The sequence below is a fragment of the Chelon labrosus genome (genome assembly GCF_963514085.1).
Source record: "Chelon labrosus genome assembly, chromosome: 15".
In the NCBI taxonomy this organism is placed as follows: domain Eukaryota; kingdom Metazoa; phylum Chordata; class Actinopteri; order Mugiliformes; family Mugilidae; genus Chelon; species Chelon labrosus.
The window spans coordinates 13,572,121-13,593,465 of record NC_140348.1 but is presented as its reverse complement, the minus strand read 5'-3'; the positions used below and the strand labels follow the sequence as shown (position 1 = coordinate 13,593,465).

General features: G+C 40.9%; 3 protein-coding genes across 5 annotated transcripts; 1 reads left to right on the top strand and 2 right to left on the bottom strand.

Moving 5' to 3' along the window:
• Positions 1–808: 808 nt before the first annotated feature.
• LOC311500509 (polymeric immunoglobulin receptor-like) lies at positions 809–4,121 on the bottom strand. Of its 3 annotated transcripts, none has more exons than XM_084561956.1 (9): positions 4,066–4,121; positions 3,537–3,854; positions 3,126–3,440; positions 2,849–2,981; positions 2,456–2,550; positions 2,325–2,359; positions 1,414–1,500; positions 1,251–1,316; positions 809–1,141 (listed from the first exon to the last, which is right to left on the bottom strand). In XM_084561956.1, the coding sequence occupies exons 1-9, from the start codon at positions 4,109–4,111 to the stop codon at positions 1,085–1,087; spliced, it is 1,152 nt and encodes a 383-aa protein (XP_084418082.1). In that variant the 5' UTR covers positions 4,112–4,121; the 3' UTR covers positions 809–1,084. The 3 variants fall into 3 exon arrangements, with proteins under 3 accessions (XP_084418082.1, XP_084418083.1, XP_084418084.1); XM_084561957.1 differs by having other exon boundaries at positions 1,251–1,313; XM_084561958.1 differs by having other exon boundaries at positions 2,849–2,972.
• Positions 4,122–6,520: 2,399 nt separating this feature from the next.
• On the top strand, positions 6,521–10,880 carry polh (polymerase (DNA directed), eta). Its single transcript, XM_084561954.1, has 10 exons — positions 6,521–6,658; positions 7,116–7,250; positions 7,355–7,587; positions 7,689–7,867; positions 7,939–8,042; positions 8,170–8,289; positions 8,561–8,684; positions 8,899–8,964; positions 9,065–9,237; positions 9,331–10,880. The coding sequence occupies exons 1-10, from the start codon at positions 6,522–6,524 to the stop codon at positions 10,238–10,240; spliced, it is 2,181 nt and encodes a 726-aa protein (XP_084418080.1). The 5' UTR covers position 6,521; the 3' UTR covers positions 10,241–10,880.
• A 188-nt stretch (positions 10,881–11,068) lies between these two features.
• Positions 11,069–20,732, bottom strand: gtpbp2a (GTP binding protein 2a). The gene is made up of 12 exons (XM_084561955.1): positions 20,104–20,732; positions 19,194–19,220; positions 18,617–18,801; positions 18,387–18,495; positions 18,093–18,290; positions 17,760–17,934; positions 14,967–15,186; positions 14,743–14,878; positions 14,581–14,639; positions 14,316–14,487; positions 13,994–14,158; positions 11,069–13,514 (listed from the first exon to the last, which is right to left on the bottom strand). Exons 1-12 carry the CDS (start codon positions 20,302–20,304, stop codon positions 13,332–13,334), a joined length of 1,830 nt encoding a protein of 609 aa, XP_084418081.1. The 5' UTR covers positions 20,305–20,732; the 3' UTR covers positions 11,069–13,331.
• Between the last annotated feature and the right edge of the window lie 613 nt (positions 20,733–21,345).

Genomic DNA, 21,345 nt, shown 5'->3' with positions numbered 1-21,345 from the left:
ATTACATAATAAGACAGAACACTTTCTCCAGACCGGAAAGTTTCTTCTTGAGTAAGTTGGGTAAAACCTACTTCCTTAATTTGACCTGTCTCTAATTTTAAACATTGTACTGCATACCTTCAAGCACACTTTTGAGAAGCCAAGCCTTTCGTGTTAGTATGCACATGTCTTCATACTGTATGACAAAAAAATAAGGACAAAAAATAAGGACTCATTGATTTAGCCTTGTGTTAAAATACTAACATACAGCTTTAGGGGCATTTTATGTTTCGACAGAGAAGTGGTGGGAAATGAGGAGAGACTTGTAAAGGTCCCCAGCCATACTGGAGGTGTGGTTTTTGGTCTGCGTGTCAAACCAAGGTCAGGCATCTACTTTCTTTTTATACATGTGTTTGCATGCACAATCGTTTCCATATTTCTTTTAACAGACTGAGATACCACATGTGTTGCTTGAGGTTTCCACTAGAGGGAACACCACTCAGACAGAAAGTCAGGCCACATACAGAACTATTACACAGTACATGGCTGTGTCCCTTACACCCGTGTCTGCCTAGACTCGTGTCATACATGTAGTGAAGACTTTGAATGTAATGAAAGTGTATTTGCATATGGTGAAGTTAGATATTTGTCTGAAATATCTAAAAGTATATTCTCAAGTTATGATTTGTGATGTCGCTGTAATCTTGACCTTTGACCTGTGACCACCAAATTCTAATTAGTGCATACTCAGTCCAACTGAACATTTGTGCCAAACCTGAGTTACCTACTGTAAATATGCACAGATGGAAAAAAAGACATAAAAGCAGATCTTTAGGATTTATTTGAAGAACAATGAAAGGTAAGTTGTAAAAGTAAAAAAAAAAAAACACATTTATGACACACTGTTTACTGAGAGCAGCAGAATCCTTGTTATTTTTCATGCAGCAATAAAATCTGCTGCTTCGCAACTGTGTTTCTAATACACACTGCTGCTGGGCTGACAGATTTATCAAGAATCATGTAAGATACGACTAATAAAGGGCACATTAGAATGACTTCATCTTCAGATCCCCAGGCTTAATGTCGTCTCATCCGGTTTCGCTCTTCAGGGCTTGTTATATTGTAGTGTGGTGTAGATCACACTTTCATCTGCTGGTTCAGTCTAAAGAGTGAAACCAGACACAGGCAAGCAACGCTGATAGTAGATTTATAGATTATAGTGATTATAGTGAATTTTGAGGCCTAAACAGAATATAGAACGAATCACATACCGTTTGTTGCACATTTGTCTCCACAATGATGCTGTATATCGGATTCTCAGTGGGCGTAAAGTCCTGCTGGATGACAAATGCAGTCAAAGTGATTTTGAGCATGAATAATAAAAAATAAATCACAATCATATACGATGAAATATTTCTAAATATAATTTTTTACCGTTGTCTGGGCTGTCACATGTTGATAATGAGCCACAGTAGCAGCCACAGTAGCATAGAGAACATCCGGGTCATTAACCTGTGACAACTGCGATGAAAAAATTTGAAATACTGCATATTTATCATCTGTTGTATGGATTTCTTTCTCCTTTTCAATTGCACATTTGTTTGAACATTTGTATGGAGGTGTTAGCTTTACTATATTTAATTCACAAATCCAGCAACAATAATGTTTCAGTTATGAGCATTGCTGTCTCCTGTTTGAGGTTAAAAATTCACAGGAGCTCCGTGTTTACCAGGGTTGCACTTTTTATTTTTTTTACACATATTGCATTATTTGCATTCTAATCCCAAAGTGTCACAGAATCTCAAAGTGACATGCTAAAATGGTTTTCAAACTTGAAATGCATAGATACTCATCAGGGTAGAATCTCTAGTTCTTAACACAATAGCACCAGCAGCAGCAGTATTGGAGAATAAAATTGCACAGAAAAATTCTTTGAATGTTGTAAAGACACAAAACGACACCATTTATGGTTAAAATGGTTAATATTAGATGACAGCATGGTTCTGCATAAAGGTTTTATATTTTAACAGTTGATGCATCTCAGTTGTTCATGTTGAAAAATAAATAAATGCAAGAATGCAGATGATACCATGCAAGATTTACCAGCTTTTCTTTATCCATATTTTACAGCATAGTATCCATAGATGGACTGTGGGAATAAACTGTTTTTCTTTTTTGTCTGTTTGTTAATCTCATTGGTTTTATTATTACAACTGTGTATCCACAATATATTACACTGTATGCTGATGATGGAATCCAGATAATTCACAATCAATAGCTAATTTTGATACACTGCAAAGGATAATGACGCAATAAATGAAAAGGAAAATATGATTATATCTTACCGTAGTGGTGTCACACTCTTCTGGTTTGTTTTTCTCTAAAACACAGCAATTTGGAAAGAAGACATTTTAAAATAACATATATTTTTATTTTATTTTTTAATCATGGACTAGTTTCAGTAGAGTTTACTCACTACGCATTATCATCCTCAATCCAAAAAAGGCCGCAGGGATAATGAACAGCTGTGGGACCAGGGTGACTGCGAGAATCATCACCTTCATAGTGAAACTAGAAGATAAATGTGCATGCATTACATTGCTGAAGTACAATTAAAGTCTTTACTCAACTAAACAAATCCACAAATGCAACCATATTTCATATACAGTAGGGTTTACAAAGAATTTGAAGGAAACGTGCATGTCTTAGTAGTAGTCATGATCTATGCTTAAGAATGAATAGGAAGAATGTTTTAAAGAGACTATATTCAGAACATTTGAAACTGAAAAGGTTGAGAGGGTGGGGAAGGACATGCAGAAATCAGACCTGAACCCAGTCAGGCTGTTGAAGTGAAATAACAAGCACAGACCTCCTGTTTTCATCTTGCAGGCTCTCGCCACCTGTTCTGTTTCTGGTGGAGTTTGTGGGCTGAACTGTATATGGTTCAGTACTCGTGAGTAAGAAGGCATGCTGGTCAGTGGTCGGGAGCGTCCCTGTGAAGTCTTTTAATGTGAAAAGTGATGCTAATCCATATTGTGCATTGAGTCAAATTATTTTAGACTTTTGTTGCATGAGTTATCATACTGTAACAGCTGATAGTGTGCTTTTATATTGCAGTATTCTAGAAAATTACATCAGTAGCTTACTTGGTGTATTGGGGCTCGCTGTCGTTAGTTTGTCAACAGTCACATGCACTGGCATCTCAAAGTCTCCACTGGCACAGTAGTACCAGCCGCTGCTCTCTGGGCTCAGTTCGCTCATCATCACATTGAAAACATTTGGGACGCTTGTATGTATATGCACAGCTGTTCCATCGATTGATCCGGTTTCAGCTGCCACACAGGTGCCACCTAATCTGCACCACTTTGTTCCTTCCGGATTTTTACAGTGGCAGACAACAGTCACATTTCCTCTTTCCGATCCTGTGATTTCCTGTCGGTTCACATAGAGACTAGGCATACCTCCAGAAAACAAAATGAAGTGATTGTATTATTTGAAACAAGAAAATCTGATTTATTTTCACCAAGTAGTTATTTAAAACATTCAAAGGACCTTACCTGTGGTGACTGACAGCTCAAAATGTTTTTTAACATCAATGACTTTCCTCTCCACAGCACACCAGAAATTCTTGTCCTTATTTGTGAGATCATTAATCGTGACAGTGAAGATTCTTTGGTCAGGATCATCAGAGATGGAAAATCTTCCTGATTTAATTTGGTCTGTCTTAATTACTTTATTGCATCCGAACTGATAATACCCTTCACACAAGTATTTCACATGATTTCTGTAGTGCTGCTTATAGAGACACGGGATAGAGATGGAGCCTCCAGCCGCTACTGAAACCTTACTGACTGTAATAATTTCACAGTGAATCCCTGCAAAAGCAAAAGTAGACATGTAACTTTAAGTGGTGCACCTTCAAATGCACTGTGTATGTCACTAAGATGTACAATATGGCATAGCTAAAATGTCTGATATAAGCGCATATCATAATTTTAAAATTATCATATTAAAACAGCATATTAACGATTAAAATGACTCAAATTCAATTCTATTAATTAACAAGTTGAAGCATAGCTGACTTACCCATGAGTGCTGCCAGCACGAGGTGAGGAATATAGAGATATGTCATGCTTGCATCAGTGTTCTCAGCGAGTGTTCCCGTTCACTTTCAGAGGTGGTAATTCTAACTCGATTACTTCCTCATTTTGAACAGTGTTCCCTCAAACATTACTCAAATCCTTCCACTGCACTGTACTTATGTTACAGTACAGTAATATACATAAGTAGTGAAATTTCCCAGTTTGGAATTAATAAATGAATAATCTATCTATCTATCTATCTATCTATCTATCTATCTATACTCTTATGTTAAATATACTTATATTTGCCTTTAATATATATCTGAAGATGGACTGCAGAAGAAAGCTGTGTTCATTGAGGTTCAATATTGTACATGTTTTTACATCCAAGTAAAATTAAAGTTTAAAATTTCAATCCAATTTAAGATGCTACAGCAACAGTAGTACCTACTGACTCACACTCTGACACAGGTGGATGTTTTGATCCTGAACAGACTGCACAAAATAATGTAATAGCTAATAGCGTGCCTTGATGTTGGCAAAAAACATCATGTTAGCAAGGCATAATGACATTTGCTTTTTAAAAACAAATATAATAGTGTATACAATAATATAATCCAGTATGTTGACTGATTCAAAGTTTGACCGGCCCTCTGGAGCCTGTGGATGTTCGCTATGCAAATCACTGAGTAAGGCTCAAACTTCATAAGAGCTTGAATTATACTGATTTTTTTTTTTTTTTTTTACCAGTCATGATTTCCTGGTGTGTTAAGGTTTCATCCACAAGACATCCATTACATCCAAACATCCATTAGAGAGATTTTTAGACAAACAGAGGATTGTTGATTAAGATTAGGATGTGGTCTTGAATTAACACGTCATCAATTCTGATACAATGACTAACTATAATTTTAACCAGTGGCGCTATGTTTCTGTGCAGGCCTGTAGTATGCTTGACCATTTACTGCTACAACACCGTTAAACACACCATCTTTAATTATGTGAGGGAGTGTGCGAGTGCCTGAACTACATTTCAGCTAAATGAAGGAGTTTATTTATTTTCACTCTTGAAAATGTACTTGTTCTGGCATAAATTACAGTGTGCTCTCGTTTATTTTGCTGATCATAGAATGCCAGTAGCTATAAGTCAGATATTAAATAAGTCGGTTACGTTAGCTTTACTGATATATCTTAACGCCTGTCTCTGTACTGCTATGAGAATGACAGGTATATTTAGCATTATTAACACATAGGCCGTTAAAAAAAGAGATTAGTGATCTATGAATGGATGAGGCGAAGGCAGACTGCTCTGCTTGAATCGGCAACCTATCAGCCAATCAGAAAATAGTATTTCTCGTTGCCAGATGAAATAATACAGTCGTAACCGCGCCTTCCACAAATGCACTCGAATTTGAAGAGCGGGAAGTGGAAGCCTGTGAACACAAAATAATTTCATCTTTTTTTTTTTTTTTACAATTGCTGCTTATTAAAGTCAAGGAACTATGCAGGATATTTGCTTCATGGATCATTTTTTCACATTATTTAAACAGTTCTGGACGGTTATGGTTAGAAGGGGCTATCTAAGAAAGCTTAAATTAATTGAGTTTCTGTTTGTAATTGCCATGTAAATGTACACATGTATGCTGTCTGCATGTTCAGGCTGAACCTCCTAGAAACACAGGAGCTAATGAATGCAGCCAATGACCAGTGGTGTTCAAGGGGCCCCTTTTGGCCAAATGTCTTTTTTTGTCCTGAAATTTGTAAATAAAACAGTTTATTTGATTTAAAGGAATTTGTCCTTTATTAGATTAATAATTTACTAATACATTATCTTCAAACGCACTTCACCCTTGCAACCCTTAAAAAAATAAATAAATAAATAAATAAAAAAAAAATCTCACTCCAAGCTCAAAGTTCAAAACTTGAAAGCCCAGCATTAAGAGACAAAAGTAACTTCAAGATGCTTGGAGCAACCTACCTGCCTAATACCCTGAACAAAAAAGTGTGCACATTTACATAGGCAAACTGGTAGACTACATTTTTTATTTTATTTCAATTCACTCTATCCAAGCCATTATTGAAAAGTGTCATGACTTTACTTTTAGTGCTTAAAATATTTGCTTTTTGCGTGTATGCTTTTTATTTATTTTTTATATAGTGTGGCATTTAAAAATAGCAGGCCAGTTACCAGTTATTAGCTACCATGATTAGCACGATACACTGAGAAAACCCTAAACCTCACTGCATTCAGTCTCTGGCACTGCAGTGGTCGAGCCGAATGCCCGTCGACTTTTGATGACGTTCTTTACGTAAGCACGGGCTGCTTTGCAAAACACTGAGCGACAGAGGAGCATTTCGGCGCTCTGTTTAACTCCAGTGAACACAGGCAGAGCTGGCGAGAGCTGCCAACGGACAGACCTACAAGTCAGTGGGTGTACATTTGATTTGTTCTTCTCAGCAATGGAGTACGGGAAGGAGAGAGTGGTGGCGCTAGTCGACATGGACTGCTTTTACGTCCAGGTTGAACAGAGGCTAAATCCAGCTCTGAAAGGCAAATCCTGTGTTGTGGCCCAGTACAAGACGTGGAAAGGAGGCGGGTGAGCTTCTGACACAGATATACTGTTTATTAATAATTTAAAAAAAAAATCTAAACTGACTGCTATGAGGTCATGTCATAATGTGTTGTTAGGGCTCTGATGTGAGGATAATGTTGTGTTACAAAACCGGAAGTTATATAAAAAAATGTTTTCTGTTTTTACTCAGGGCTGTTATATGGTGTATTATATTACTCTAGACAGTAAACACAGATTTCTAAAATCTCAGCCCATCAATGCTTAATCAAAACACAATGTCTGTTCTGGTGTATATGCCTATATGGAGTTTATTTTGTTTTCAGTAAGAGTAGTTTGACAATTTTAACTCTGCAGAAGGCACTTGTGAAGTTGCAGTGCACTGATGCGTGGCACTTCCTTTAACCGCCTTTTCCACAGCCACTGATGCAAATATATAATGTCTTAAAAAATGTATTCTTTACTAAGTATTATCCTTTGTTAGTATCATAGCTGTGAGCTACGAGGCCAGGGCCCATGGTGTGACCAGGAACATGTGGGTGGATGATGCAAAAAAACTGTGTCCAGATCTCCAGGTGGCACGAGTGCGTGAGTCTCATGGCAAGGCAGATCTGACATAGTAAGTGTTGGCGGGCTCACCCCTAAACTTCCTCTTTTTTAAAAAAAAATACATGTATTCCTGTGACCTGAGTTGTAAGGTAAATAACTTACTCTGCTTCGTAGTTACAGGGACGCCAGTGTGGAGGTGATTGAGGTGATGTCTCGCTTTGCTGTGATTGAGAGAGCCAGCATCGATGAGGCCTACATGGATCTGACTGCCGCTGTCCACCAACGGCTGAAAAACATGAATGACAAACAAGTAGAGGCTTCCCTCCTGAGGACCACCTATATCCAGGGGTACCCACTAAGTTCACCTGGATCGGAACCATCTGCAGAAGACGCCGTTTTAGACAAAGGTACATTATGACTAAATTTTGACTTGACAATTATTGAACAATTTGTTGGTTGGTGTTGAAAACTGAGGGAAAAAAAACGGTTGTATCATGTTTGTCCTTAGAGGAGCAGAGATCCAGAGGGCTCCAGGAGTGGCTGGCATCCTTACCTGCCCCTTTATCAGGGGAGCAGAGTTCTGCAGAACTGCAGCTAACTGTCGGGGCCCTCATTGTCGAGGAAATGAGAGCAGCCGTGGAGAAACACACAGGTTTTCGCTGTTCAGCAGGGATATCACACAATAAGGTAGGATTAACTCTTATGTAATGTGCAGCAATTATATTTGCAGTGTTAACAGTTTCTATTTTTCTCCCAAGGTACTGTCCAAACTAGCCTGTGGTCTGAACAAACCTAACAGACAAACTATTCTGCCTCTGGACTCCGTGACTGAACTTTTCAGCTCTCTGCCCATCGGGAAGATGTGAGTTCAAAGTATAATTCTGGCACAAAGAGTTCAATCTCTTTCACATGTTCAGACAAAGAATGTTGAAAATAAAAGGTGCCTAACAACAAACTGCCTAACTGTATTACTTATTTCACCCATGCAGTCGTAACCTTGGAGGTAAGCTGGGTGCTTCAATTACTGAAACCCTGGGAATAGAGAACATGGGAGAGGTCACTCAGTTCTCTCAGGCCCAGCTGGAACAGCACTTTGGAGAAAAAACAGGGTAAGAAAAGATATCCCTTCAAAAGTCAAACTTAAAAAGATGACTGGCAAACAAGTTCCTGCTTAATCTAGCATTCACTAGGTCAGACCATGATGATGATTTTGCAAATAGTCAGTACATGGTCCGCCTAATATATTTTTGAACGTCAGCATGCATACTACCAGACTCTGACTCCAGACAAAGACAAACCTGCTTCAGAAATAAACTGGATTTAAACTGTGAGCATGTTATACTATACCGCATTTACTATTTAATCTCTCTTAAATTTCAGCCAGTGGCTGCACGACTTGTGTCGCGGGATTGAGTTTGAAGCTGTGAAACCCCGACAGCTTCCGAAGTCCATCGGCTGCAGTAAGAATTTTCCTGGCAAGACATCGCTGGCTACTAAAGATCAGGTACAGGACATGAGGTTCCTCTGTTTCACACCAGCATATTATTAGTAATTACTATTAGTCTTTTATTTTTAGTCTCATATTGTCTGAAATGTAGTTCATCCATGCAGATGTGATCTAGTGATACTGTTAACCAATATGAGACGTTTACATCATTTTATGTGATGATTTGCGAGATGGTTATCATGTTATTTTTTTATTAACAACGTCTGGACAGGTGCAGTACTGGCTTCACCAACTGGCCCTTGAGCTGGAGGAGAGGCTGACCAAAGACAAAGAAGCGGTAAGAGAAAGCTAAAGTATCCCGACATAGGTTTCACGTTGATGTCATAAACACTAAATAAAGCTTTTTTTTTTTTTTTAAATTTATCTCTGTCTCACAGAATGGTCGAGTGGCTAAGCAGTTGACGGTCGGTGTCCGACAGCTCGGCGATAAGAGGCCGAGCAGCTTCTCTCGATGTTGCGCTTTAGTGCGCTACGAGGCGACCAAAATATCCACTGACAGCTTTGCCATTATCAAGAGTCTCAACACGGCAGGGAACCACCAAGCCGCATGGTAATTAGAGTGTGATAATGCAGTGACATTTAAAGTAATGGGCTGATGGAATGCTGTGCGATTCAAACGCTCTGTCTTACATCATGTCTCCAGGACTCCACCGCTCACTATGCTGCACATCTCGGCTAGCAAATTCAGCGACGCTCCATCAGGGACGGGGATTGCTGGCTTTCTCTCCAGTGATGTTGCTTCAACCCAGAGTCTCTCCTCCACCCAGCCACGGTCTCAAGTGAAAAATCACTCCCCATCGAAACAACCTGGCAACATCCAGTCCTTCTTCCAGAAGGCAACAGAGAAACAAAAAGAGAAGGTTAGAAAGAATGTAGACGAAGAAGACGACGGTATCAGCTCAACAGGTATCCTACCACCTCTTGCTGTTGATAGTCAGGCGGAGACAGATCAGACCAACTGCCCGGCCTCTCCTTCTAAAATAGGTTCAGGCAGCCCCCATTCTGGCATTTCCTCTTTCTTCCACAAGAAAAACCTTGAAAGAAACTTAAAGGTCCCAGTTTCAGCAATGAACCAGCCTGAAACAGAACAAACAAACGGTGGCTCTGTTGAAGACTGTGTTGCTGCTGTGTCAGGCACACAGCCAAAAAATAGATCAGACTTTACATCTCACCAGTCGCTATGTGAAGAGTTAAAAGATGAACAGGACGTCGATCCGGACTTCAATCCGCATCCCACCAACGTCGCCAGAGAAGACCTGTTGAAATGTGAACGCTGCGGCCAGGACGTGCTGGTCTGGGAAATGCCTGAACACAATGACTATCACTTCGCCATGGACCTCCAGAAGTCACTCTCCTCACCTGCGGGTTCGGAGGCCTCGCCTTCCTCTTTCTCTTCCCCTTCAGGTGGTTCTCCAACTCCTGTCAGAGCAGGAGCAGCCCAGTCCTCCAGAGGCAAAACAAAAACCAGAGGCCAGTCGGGACCCGCGCCGAAAAGACCCCGCTCCCAAGGTGGAAGTACAGGCACTCTGGATTCTTTCTTCAAGAGGAACTGAAGATGTGCAAGGACATTGTCATAAATCCTTGTATTTGCTCAAAGAACTGAAAGCCATCAAATCATTAAAATCATTGTGCTTTTTATTATGACAGTGTGTGCAAATAAAATTGCTTATTTAATGTTTTTAATTTAAAAGGGATTTTATTGTAATAGACGATATTAAAGATACTTTTTACACTTTAAGTTGTAGTATTGTGACACACCAGCAGATGCCACTGGTCAGCTTGAATATAGACCAGGAATTCTCACTTGATTGTCAACAGGACGTTTTCAAATTGAATTGAAGAGAATAAAGAAATGTTTCAGCAACAGAGTATGTAGTATTTTAAATATTGTTAAATTATTGGTGAGGTATTCAAACACATCTGTAGACAAATGTATGTCCGTGTTTACAAGAGAAAACACCACAGTTAATCAGAGGTACACAGAGCACTGGTCACACTGCTGATAAGGCCAGCGTCATCCAATATGGAGGTTTCACTTCAGTTTTCTAAGAACAAACGCAAAGAACTAATCCTCATGTCTTCATCATTGTGACTATACTGTATGTAAAAATAAAAATATGATAGGAATTGCACCATAAAGGACTGAACCGTTACATTCTTCTGTAGCGGTGAAGTCATTCTGTAGTTCGCGACCATCGAAAGACCTGAATGAGTAATCATTATTGCATTGTCTTGCATCAGTCGTAGCAGGAAGTTGAAACTGTTTTAAAGATCAATTATGTGCAGTGACTCAGCCTTTGTGACATAACCACAGGACGCATGAAGATGAGTTTCAAAACACTTAAAAACAAAAATAAAATGCACGTGAAAGAGGCAATAAAAGTTTTATTCATGTACATCATGATACACAAATTGGATCTGTACATAAATATTGCATTTCACCCAAAGAATGATCTAAATATTACACTTTCAATTAAAAGAAAAATAGGCTTTTGAACGTGATTTTGAAAAAGTGAAGATGTGCCAGTGTCATTAAAAAAAACTGCCACAGTGAAAAACGTGAGAATGAACTGTAAAATCTGGAACTACTAGAAATCTATAAAATATGTCGGAAATGCATTAAAACAAACTTGAACTCTTTATAAATGCTATAAAATATTTTGGTTGTGTTCTTAGTTTACCTGACTGCACACAAACTGCGTTAACGACGCGGGTGCAACAAAACAATAGTCCTCCAGATCATAGATGTCAGTGAGACCGCCATGTGTATATAAATCACATCGACATGCAATAATAAGACAGATGGTAAGGCTAACAAGCCTTCAGTAATTAACATTCTTTTTTTTTTTAACTGTGTTGTCTAAATATCAAAAGCAGTTTCTAGTAGTAGCACCAACTCAAGTGGATTTCTTTACTAAACTGTAAAAACTTTGGGCTGTAATGGAAGGCTACTCAAATAGCAGTTCCATGAGGCACTGTGTTAAACCCCTTCAAAGTCCATGACATCAGTAACTTAGGCGAAGAGACGTCATCAAGTACTTCAACCATAACTGCTTTCAAACAAAGCCGCATCAGTGGGCGGCTTCGACATACAAAATGCATAATCTGACACGCCTCTTTGGGAGAAACAACCCCGCCTGTTTTTCCTCAAAGTCAGTCAACAGAAACCTCCACTGGAGTAGATCTGTGAAAGTGGAATGCCGTCTAATATCTACACCGACCTGAGTAACTAAAGCACTTGAAAGACAGGCAGCGGGGCTGTTGCTGTCTCGCCGCACCATCGTGAGGCATTAGTCGTGAATATAAAATAACTCTCGCAGACGAATGTGACAGATAAAAACGTGATTGCCAATGTGAGTTATATTGGCAGACTGACATACAAACTGGGTCAAGTTCTAGCTTTGCATACCTCACGATCCTCTTCTCCGTCCTGATAAAGTGCCCGTGGCAGCAACATAGCTTAAAGCACGATCATTCAGCTTCCCTATTATGTGTCCGAGATCCACAAATACATCTCGTTGTTTTTTTTCTTTTCATTGTTAGTCTGACACTGAAAGCATTCCAATGTGTGATCAGAGGTTTGTTGTCATCAGTCAGGCACTATGCTGGTAGAACAAGTTACGCTGGTAACACCTTAATGTTACAGCATCCATACTTGATCTGCTATGCCAGCGCTGGCATTTACACTGATCAGCCACAACATTATGACCGGGAGAAGTAAATAACTTTGACCATCTTGTGACAACACAATTGTTCTGCTGGGAAACTTTTGGACCTGGCATTCATGTGGATGTTACTAGACATGCACCACCCTGCTAGACCAGGCCAGGCTTCCCCAGCAGGATGGAGCCTGAAACAGGAACACACACTAAAAATATAAAAAACAGCACAAGGTGTTGACCTGGCCTCCAAATTCACTAGATCCCAAACTGATCAAGTATCTGTGGGATGATCCACAGTGGCCCCTCCTCTCAACCCATAGGACCCAAAGGCCCCCACTAACAACATTCTGTTGCCAGACACCACAGGACACCCTCAGAAGGCCCATGTCCATTCTCTGATGAGTCACAACTGTTTTGGAGGCACAAGGCAGATCTACACAATATTGGGAAGGTGGTCATAATGTTATGCCTGATCAGTGTATATTTCAGTGCAGTGCAGTGTGTGTATATGTGAGTATCTTTCTTGAACTGTATTAGAAGTGCACTGAGGTGTAAACTTTGGAAGCAGCACTTGATCGTGGATGTGAGAAGGCAACGTCTTAGTTGCCACTTATTGATCTGTGCAACTACGTGTTCTCTCTCATTCGATATCACTTTGGTAGATGTTGTTAAGTGAATTTGTCATAGAGATGGTTGAGGGGTTTCCTCTTATCAGTGCCAAGAAAAGCAACACTCTTTAAACCTCCACAAAAGAAAGCACATAAAAACATTAGCAGTTATTAAAAAGGCCAAAGAGGACAAACAAGTAAGATGGTAACATGGCTTTGGAAAAGGGTAATAAAACAACAAAATCCTGCAAAAGGGATTTACTGTGCAGGGAACAGGGCTGAGTGGCCTTCACAAGGAGAGGAAGGTGGTGGTTTATAAAGCACCTTGTTTCAGGGGTGGGACGGTGTTATCTGCTGTGGTTGTCTGGAAAATCTTAGGCTTCCTCATCCTCACTTTGGGACGGCCGGTACTGAGCGATGGGCTGCAACTTGGTGACGTGGCCGATACCTTTGGTCACCCCCTCTCTGAAGAGCACCTTAGCTCCCACCTTCAGATACTCTGGGTGCTTGATGAACTTGAAGAGAACCACTGCTTTCTCTCCTGTCCTCAACTCCTCCTGAGGTGCAGTCATGGAGCATAAGAATAAAACAATGACAGGATTAAGGTTGATGGGATCATCTGGGCCCAATACACCACTAGTAAAAATATTTGTGGCTTTAATGGACTGATTCTCCATGATGAATGACTACTATGTTGCCAATTTATGCTTCCTGTATTTGTTATTCAAGGGCATGGCACACGGTATCAGGTTTCAAGGAAGCATCATTTTGAGAGATTACTGCACATAAAAGCAGCTAGCGTTGCCTAGACGATGCAGTAAAACTGGGCTTGCTCGATTAAGCAAACATAGCTCCCTGCGCTGTCAGTGCATACAAACGTACAACTAAGCAGCCCAACCAGCAACATAAGGAGAACCTGTATGTACCCAGTTGGTATTTACACTGGAGCCGTATTTGGTTACTGTATGTCAAATTGCATTTGCTCATCTTGCTCATCACCTGCCACTGGGGTCTGAACTGGGATGGATGAACTCACCTTGCCATACACAGCTTCCACTGTGGCAGTCTGTCTCACATTGCCGATGTGCACAGTAACCTGGAAGCCCTTATGGAAGGTCTTGGCATGGAAGAGCAGCACAATCTCAGCCTCAAACATCCAGCAGATGGTAGGATCCATTTCTGGACTCACCATCACCATGCCCTTTAAGTGGAGAACACATGGATAGTGCATGAAGTACATTAGATTAGATTTCCGTCTACCACATTGACATCGGTTTTCTTTACAAATCAAACACAACCACTTTGAATACAGAGACGCACACATTCTGTATAAAGAAAGTCAAAATCAAGAGTCTGACCTTGCGTAGTAGTGACCGGTCGAAGTCGCCTAGGGCAAGTGTAGCAGCCTGGCCGGCCCTGAGTACTCTGCATGCCGAGCGATTCCTTTGGATACTTCCAATGGTCAACTTGTGGAACTGGCCCAAATCTGTGGGCCCTACGACAAGATGATCCCCCTCACGGCAAATACCACTGCATGATCGAAGAGATTAATGTGTTAGGGACAATCCGTGCTAAAAATAATCCCACATGAATGAAAAAAAAAAAGCACTTCAAGGCACTGACCTGTACAGAGTGCCTCCCACCACTGTCCCCACCTCTGGCACCGTGTAGATCTCATCCACCTGTAATGACGCACACTGCTGTCAGTTCCATCACAGTCATCTCTGTATTTACGCTGCATCTGGAGGAGCGTGCATCCCACTGATCCTACCATCTCACACGTACCTGAAACTCGGTTAGCTGTTGCATAAGCTCCTCCTGCTCCTTGCTGTTGCTAAGAGGAGGAATGATGTTGAAGAAGACCTTGAGCAGGTCCAGACTCTCTCCAGACACACTGGACAAAGTGAAGATGGGTGTGATGCTGCCGGAGAGAGAGAGCACAGAGACACTGTCAGGATACTTTTGAGAGAGCGCACGTAAACGGGCTCACGTAATTATGTGTTTCATACCTTGGTGACTGGGCGAACTGCTGCGCTGCTGTGACGGCATCGTCTGTGCTGCTTACAACCATGGGCACCTTATTGCAGCCCGGCTGTTTCAAGACGCGCTCCAGCTGCCGCACCGTGCGCTCCACAGTGGCTCGCGTACACAGGTCCACTTTACTGATAACAATGAATATGGGTACCTTCAGTGCCATGGCGAGGCCGAGATGCTCCCTTGTCGTACCAGCTGGAAAAGAGCGAGAAGGAGAAGAAGCAAGGAATAGTTAGAAATGAGTCACATCTTGCTCTCTCTCTGCACATACAACATTTATTTGAATGTGATACAAGAAGGGATCGAGTCTCTTACTTAAACGCACACTAGCAGGACACTGAATAATGATCGCTATTGCCTCAGGTAGACTCAAACCTAAGAAACTCCAACTTTAGAAATAACGGAAAAATAAAATTTCAAACACAATGGCAGCCTTCTCTATGAATGACAAACAGCTAACCTGTGCAAGATAAGATAACAGGGTATCATAAGCTGGCACTTAATGTGAGTTAGATACCATGTTCACAGACTGAATTTACCATGACGTATGATTGTTATGTCATCGAACCAAAGAGATATATTCATAATAACTACGTGACTTAATATCTATGTTGTCCAGAATACCAAATAACCAGTTTTCTAAACCAAGTGACTTCACACACACAGATAGCTTGGGCTAAGTTGCTTTGTAAACAAAACTGGCATGTGAACGACAGTGATATGTGTAGTAGACTGTTTGGACACAAGTCTCAACTTGTCCTACGTCACGGAGGATTTCAAGGGCGCAGTTCCACAACATACATTTACAGACTGGGTGAGACTCTAAATAACTTGACCTCTGATCAGCTGAGCAGCAGGGAGTCTTGCCAGTTGAACTATTTATAGCGCATGTGAAGTAAAGATGCATAGGAAAAATTGAAATCCCTATGGCCGCTCGCCCTTTGGTTTTTTGGCTTGTGACATATACAGCCTTAGACGAGCCCTCTCTGTTACATAGATACATTACACTGTTTCATAATTAAAGCTGTAGCTCTTGGGTTGCAGACAGCATGTCCCATTCTGTCTATTGCACAGATTCTTGGCCCCATTTTCCCAGCATGCCTATTTCAGAACAGACACCTACATAAACACAGCAAAGCCTACAGTGCAACAGGCAGGAAAATTCCAACGTAAACAAATTAGATTTTTTTTAATGCAGCCTAAGATAAGAATGGTGTTGTTTTCCTTAATTATTGGTATGAAAATCTATGAACATCTGGACTGAACTTATTTTCCGAACAGAAGTTTAATTGTCAGCTTTTGCAGCAATGGGAGTAATTATCGTTTGACACTGGCATATTAATTGTGAATGGATGCAAATTAAACGCAGCTTATTAATGAACGACACATTGGGTGTGTTAACTAATCAAATATATATTGTTATATTATACTGCGACTGTGCACAGGTCCTTAAAAAGCCTCAAAAATAATAAAACAAGAAGGATTATTTTGTTAACAACCTTTTGCAAAATCTTCAAAAATCAAATATCAAAAGTGACCTTGAAAGACAGTTAATAGCAGCTCAATACTGTTGACCCAATAACTCCAGCAGGCTGTTAACATGAGTGCTAAGTAACGAGTGTCTCAAAGGCTAAGGTTTCATATGAAGGTCTCCTTGCCACTTGCAAAAGGACAACATAACAGATTTAAAACAGTCAAGGACCCACTTTCATCCCATAATCTAGCAGAGTTGACACAAACAGAAATATTACATGTGACAATGTTAGAGCGATCCACGGCCACATTGCACGTGGTGGTGAGTTGTAGTGAGCACGAAATCCTACAAAGTTCCACAGCAACAAAAGTAAACAAAGAAATGCACATAACTGCCTTTTATGTACCAACTATTTCAGAGGCTCAGGTTCCAAAGTACGTCCTGGATACGAGCTTCCTGCACTCAGTCTCATTGACCATTATCATAAAGTGGTCCTAGTTAGTGAAAGCATTTTATGCGCAAAATCTATATCTATAAATAAAACAAAGTGTTGAAACATAATGCCAAGTAAGGCTTATTATTTATTTTATTTAAAAAAACTGGACAGTGAAGTTTGGCTACACAAGCAATATGTAAACCGCTGTGTGTTTTTTTATTTATTATTGGAACACCAGATATGCTTATTATCATTTTCTTCTCCCTTTCCTCTTTCGTTTAGGTATCCATATATATGTTTATTCTGTGCTGATGTCTGGTTCCTGTTTACTAACTTACTCAAAGTCAAACTGAGCAACTATTTGGGTCATAACCTCCGGTCACTGTCAAGTGTTACGTCCTTTTTGCAAAGTAAGCCATGTTACATTCGCTTACTGACACATTTGCAGGAGTCAGGTTTAGAGTCGGATCGAGCACAGAACTACTTCGAGAGGGTGAAACCACTCTGACGTGATTAGTTGGTATTTGAGATATTTTGGGACCAGCAGTGCAAGACAGGGGTGAGGAGGAAGGGTAAAGGGGCTGAAGGGTGGTGTCTTACATAAGCTCCGATATCAAATGTTTGCAAAGTGCTGAGCCACAAATGGTCCACTACAGTGTGGAGGTGTACTGTACACAAACATGGGCTCTCTGTTAGACTGGTCTTACAAGTGTTTACTAACAGACTCTCCTTATGGCTTTACTGAATAGTCAAGGGACTGGATTAAGTGCACACAGACATACGTATATGCTATGTGTGTTGTTATGTTAACTGACAAACGGTGACATACAAAAGTCAGGTTAATTCATTATTGCTTACCAATGCCAGTATTTGCACTGACGACCAGCATCGCAAAATCTGGACAGTAGCTGGTGAGGCCAAAGATGGTGGTTTTCAGGTACTTGTGGTGACCGGCTAGATCGATGAATGTGATCATTTTAGAAGCACTCTCACAAATCTCCTCAGCCGTCCGAGACTCACTGTAATTCACAACCTAGAAATAAAAACAGTAACATTCAATGTCAGTTTCAAGAATTCCATGAAAATGCAATAGTTGCATACCAATATTGCACTGCATATGAATCAGATAACATAACATAATGTATTCAACACTCGCTGCTATTTATGCTCTGTCAGTGGGTCTTTTCTCACATCTCCTTTGCTGTTGAAGCCAAGGATCTCAAAGCTGATGCTTGAAGTGCGTCCAGTTTGAATCTCATGTAGATGTCTGAAGAGGTTGAGCCTCGCCCTTCCCCGTCCATTGTCCAGCTCACCCTGCGTCAAAACTCCCAACAGAGTGGACTTGCCCGAGTCCACATTACCCAGTACGGCTACGCGCAGGTCCAAGAACTGGGGGAAAAACACAGGAATGAATTAAACACGGCAGATAAGTTTCAAGTGAGTTAAAAAAAAAAAAAAAAACATATTCACAGTACCCCCACTAACCTGTTGGTCATCTGGCACCTTGCGAATGAGAACTTCAGCAATCTTTCGAGGCACATCAGAGTCATAGTCTACCTCCCGCTCTCTGAGAACTGTGATGTCAGCTCCAACTCTGTCAGAAAAACAAATTATATAAATTGTAGTGCTTGTCCAGGGGGAATACTAAAGTAAATGACCGTCCAACTGGTTAATACAGGTAATATCTAAATAAATAAATACAGACGCGCACTTACTTCTCTGCGAGCCTATGGAGTGTTTTTAGTGACGCCCTCATTTCCTCCTCCGATAGTCCCACCAGCATGCCGTTATCCTCAACACCTATTTGATAGACAGCTTCGCCTCGACCCTCCTGCAGTCGCCATTTCATCTGCGTTGCCAGGTGCTCGAAGCGGTATTGTGTGGGGTTCACCAGCTTCAACTAGGAAAGGGGAAGACTCTGAAAGTCAGGGCTTAGCTTGAACCTAGGCTGTGGAAAGTTGAATGGGTCAAGTTATTAAATGAGGAAAATGATTAACATTACAAGGGAATGCTGAAAGACTGAGGCAAGGATGTTTCAGTGAAGCAGCTGTCAAGATACTAAAAATGCTCCCGCTAATCCACTGTGGTGTTGAATTTCCATGGGAAGACAGTGCTTAAATATTCTGACATACTTTCTTACCTACATATTGCAGAGTGAGCTGTAATTATGAATCAACACTAGTGTCATAAAGCATTTTTATAGTGTTACACAGAGCAACGAACTCCCTTCGATGGGAACAAAAATACATTTTAAACTAAACAAGATCCTTGCATCGCAGCTGACTTGCTTACCTTGTACTCTATATTTCCCTCTTCAGCCTAAGAGACAGGGAGGGAAACAAAGAGAGACAGAAAAGGAACAACAGCTGTCAGACTGTAGAGACGTGAGACAACAGGCTATTGATCTGTTTAAAGACAAACAGCAAAGCGATCCCACTGAATGAGCAGTCAGTGTGCCACCGTGAATAGAAAGCAAAAGCTATACAAACTGAGTAACTGCTTAGTTAGCCTCAATACACAGATGATCCGTGTGTTACTAGAGCTCCTGAAAGTGGAACAAATATCTCAAATGTGTTATGACAGTCATGGAGATGAGCTTAATTTCAAGAGTAATCTGCCTGCATTAACTTTTATTCATCAAAGTCAAAGTCAGCTTTATTGTCAATGTGCAGAATTTACACATATCTACAACAACACCTAAACTTGAACCCAATGTTTTCATTTGCCTCCAGGTCCCAGCTAGCTCGAGTAGAGGCATGCATGTCAGGGACTGTAGCAGAAATATTTTTAGGTCGCTGTATACCCGCCCCCCTATTTACAAACACAGCGCTTCCTCTTTTACTAGCTAGCAAAGTGCTAGCCACGCACTTACACGAAGCGGCTTTTAATGAACACACATGTGGTTTAGTACTACTTTAACACTGCAGAAAAAGACACATTGTGAACTGATGTAACTGCTAATTGTGCCCCAATAAACAATTTCATTCATTTTCCTGTAACGACTAGCTACGTGTCACTGCAGGTTCACAGACAAGTCGGGATAGGAAGGCTAGCGCCGGCGTCAGGAAACGCTAGTTAAATGCTTACCTGAACTCACAAACACACACATTTCTTCACTGTTGTTTATTAGCTAACTTTGCTACGTGTGGTAAATAATATTAGCTTGGTAGTATTTTTTTCTGAGCGCAATTTTTAGGCTTACCTCCGGAGGTAGATACGGGGTGTTATTGCTCGGTTTGAAGTTGCGAGAGAAGCGAGCTTTTGCCTTCTTGTTGTTCTTCGCACAGGCTTTTTTGGAGGCTACCCCATAGCCATTGCCCGGCTTGACGTTGGACGCGACACCTTGAGACCCAGAGCCGTGTCCATTTCCTGAGCTAAACAAGTCCGATACCCGCGCATCCATCGGCTACTTCTGGGACCTAACTTGTTAGCCTACCACTGCCTGGACAAATATGACGCTATGTTGTTAAAATGTTCCCAAGCCCGGACATGCAGGTGCTGGTGTTTAAGCGTGATAAAAAACCTGCTTGTGGTAGTTTACAGCCCCCAAAATATAAAAACAAAGCGCCGACCTCCCCCAACTCTCCAAACCGAACAATAACAGAACCGACCGATGCTATCGTTTTGAGTTTACAGTGTGCTTACGTCACAGGCCGAAACGTCAACGAGTGCGCTTGTTTTATTGAACCGCAGGGCGCGAGTGAGCGGTTCTCTTTGTTTCTCGTCTCGCACTGGATTAGACGTAGGGTTTAAACTCCGCCCCGCCGAGTTACCTAGGTTGACACGGCGGACACACACAGGCGCTCACACATTTTTTGCAGAGCTTTGCATCAGACGGAAAAGGGAATAATAATTACGCACTTGTTTACAAAGACTTTGGAAAGGTTGTTTACAAAAGATGATGCCATGAAATCGAAAAACGTGTCACAAACGTCGACATATAGAATGTGACCCCTGCACAGACATTTAGAGGCTTTTTAGTGCTGTAGTCATACTCACAAATGTCAATAAATAGTTTTTGCTTCATTATTTCACGATCAAAAATGTTCACACAGTGATCAGCTTATTTTTTCACTGTTGTTCTGTTTATCTTATGCTGCACTCTCAAAAGCTGAAAACGTATGCCGCTACACTGGGTTGACCTATCCACCCCTAAACTTGTTTTTAACCTTCGTCTACTCATGGAATGTGTTTTGCTCATTTCTTCGACCCACAAACAACCGATATTCTTGAAAGGTGCAATTACAAGACCATAGCTAAGGAACAAGTGTGCCTTGAGGTGTTTTGAAAATAGGACTGCAATCTTGAGGTCCACTGGGGTCCTTGAGAGAACAGAGCGGATTGCAATGTGAAAGTGAATTTCACATTTCTAAAATATTTGAAAATGCTGTTCAAACTGGTTTTGGTTAATATGCTTAAACAATTTCAGGATACACTTTTGATA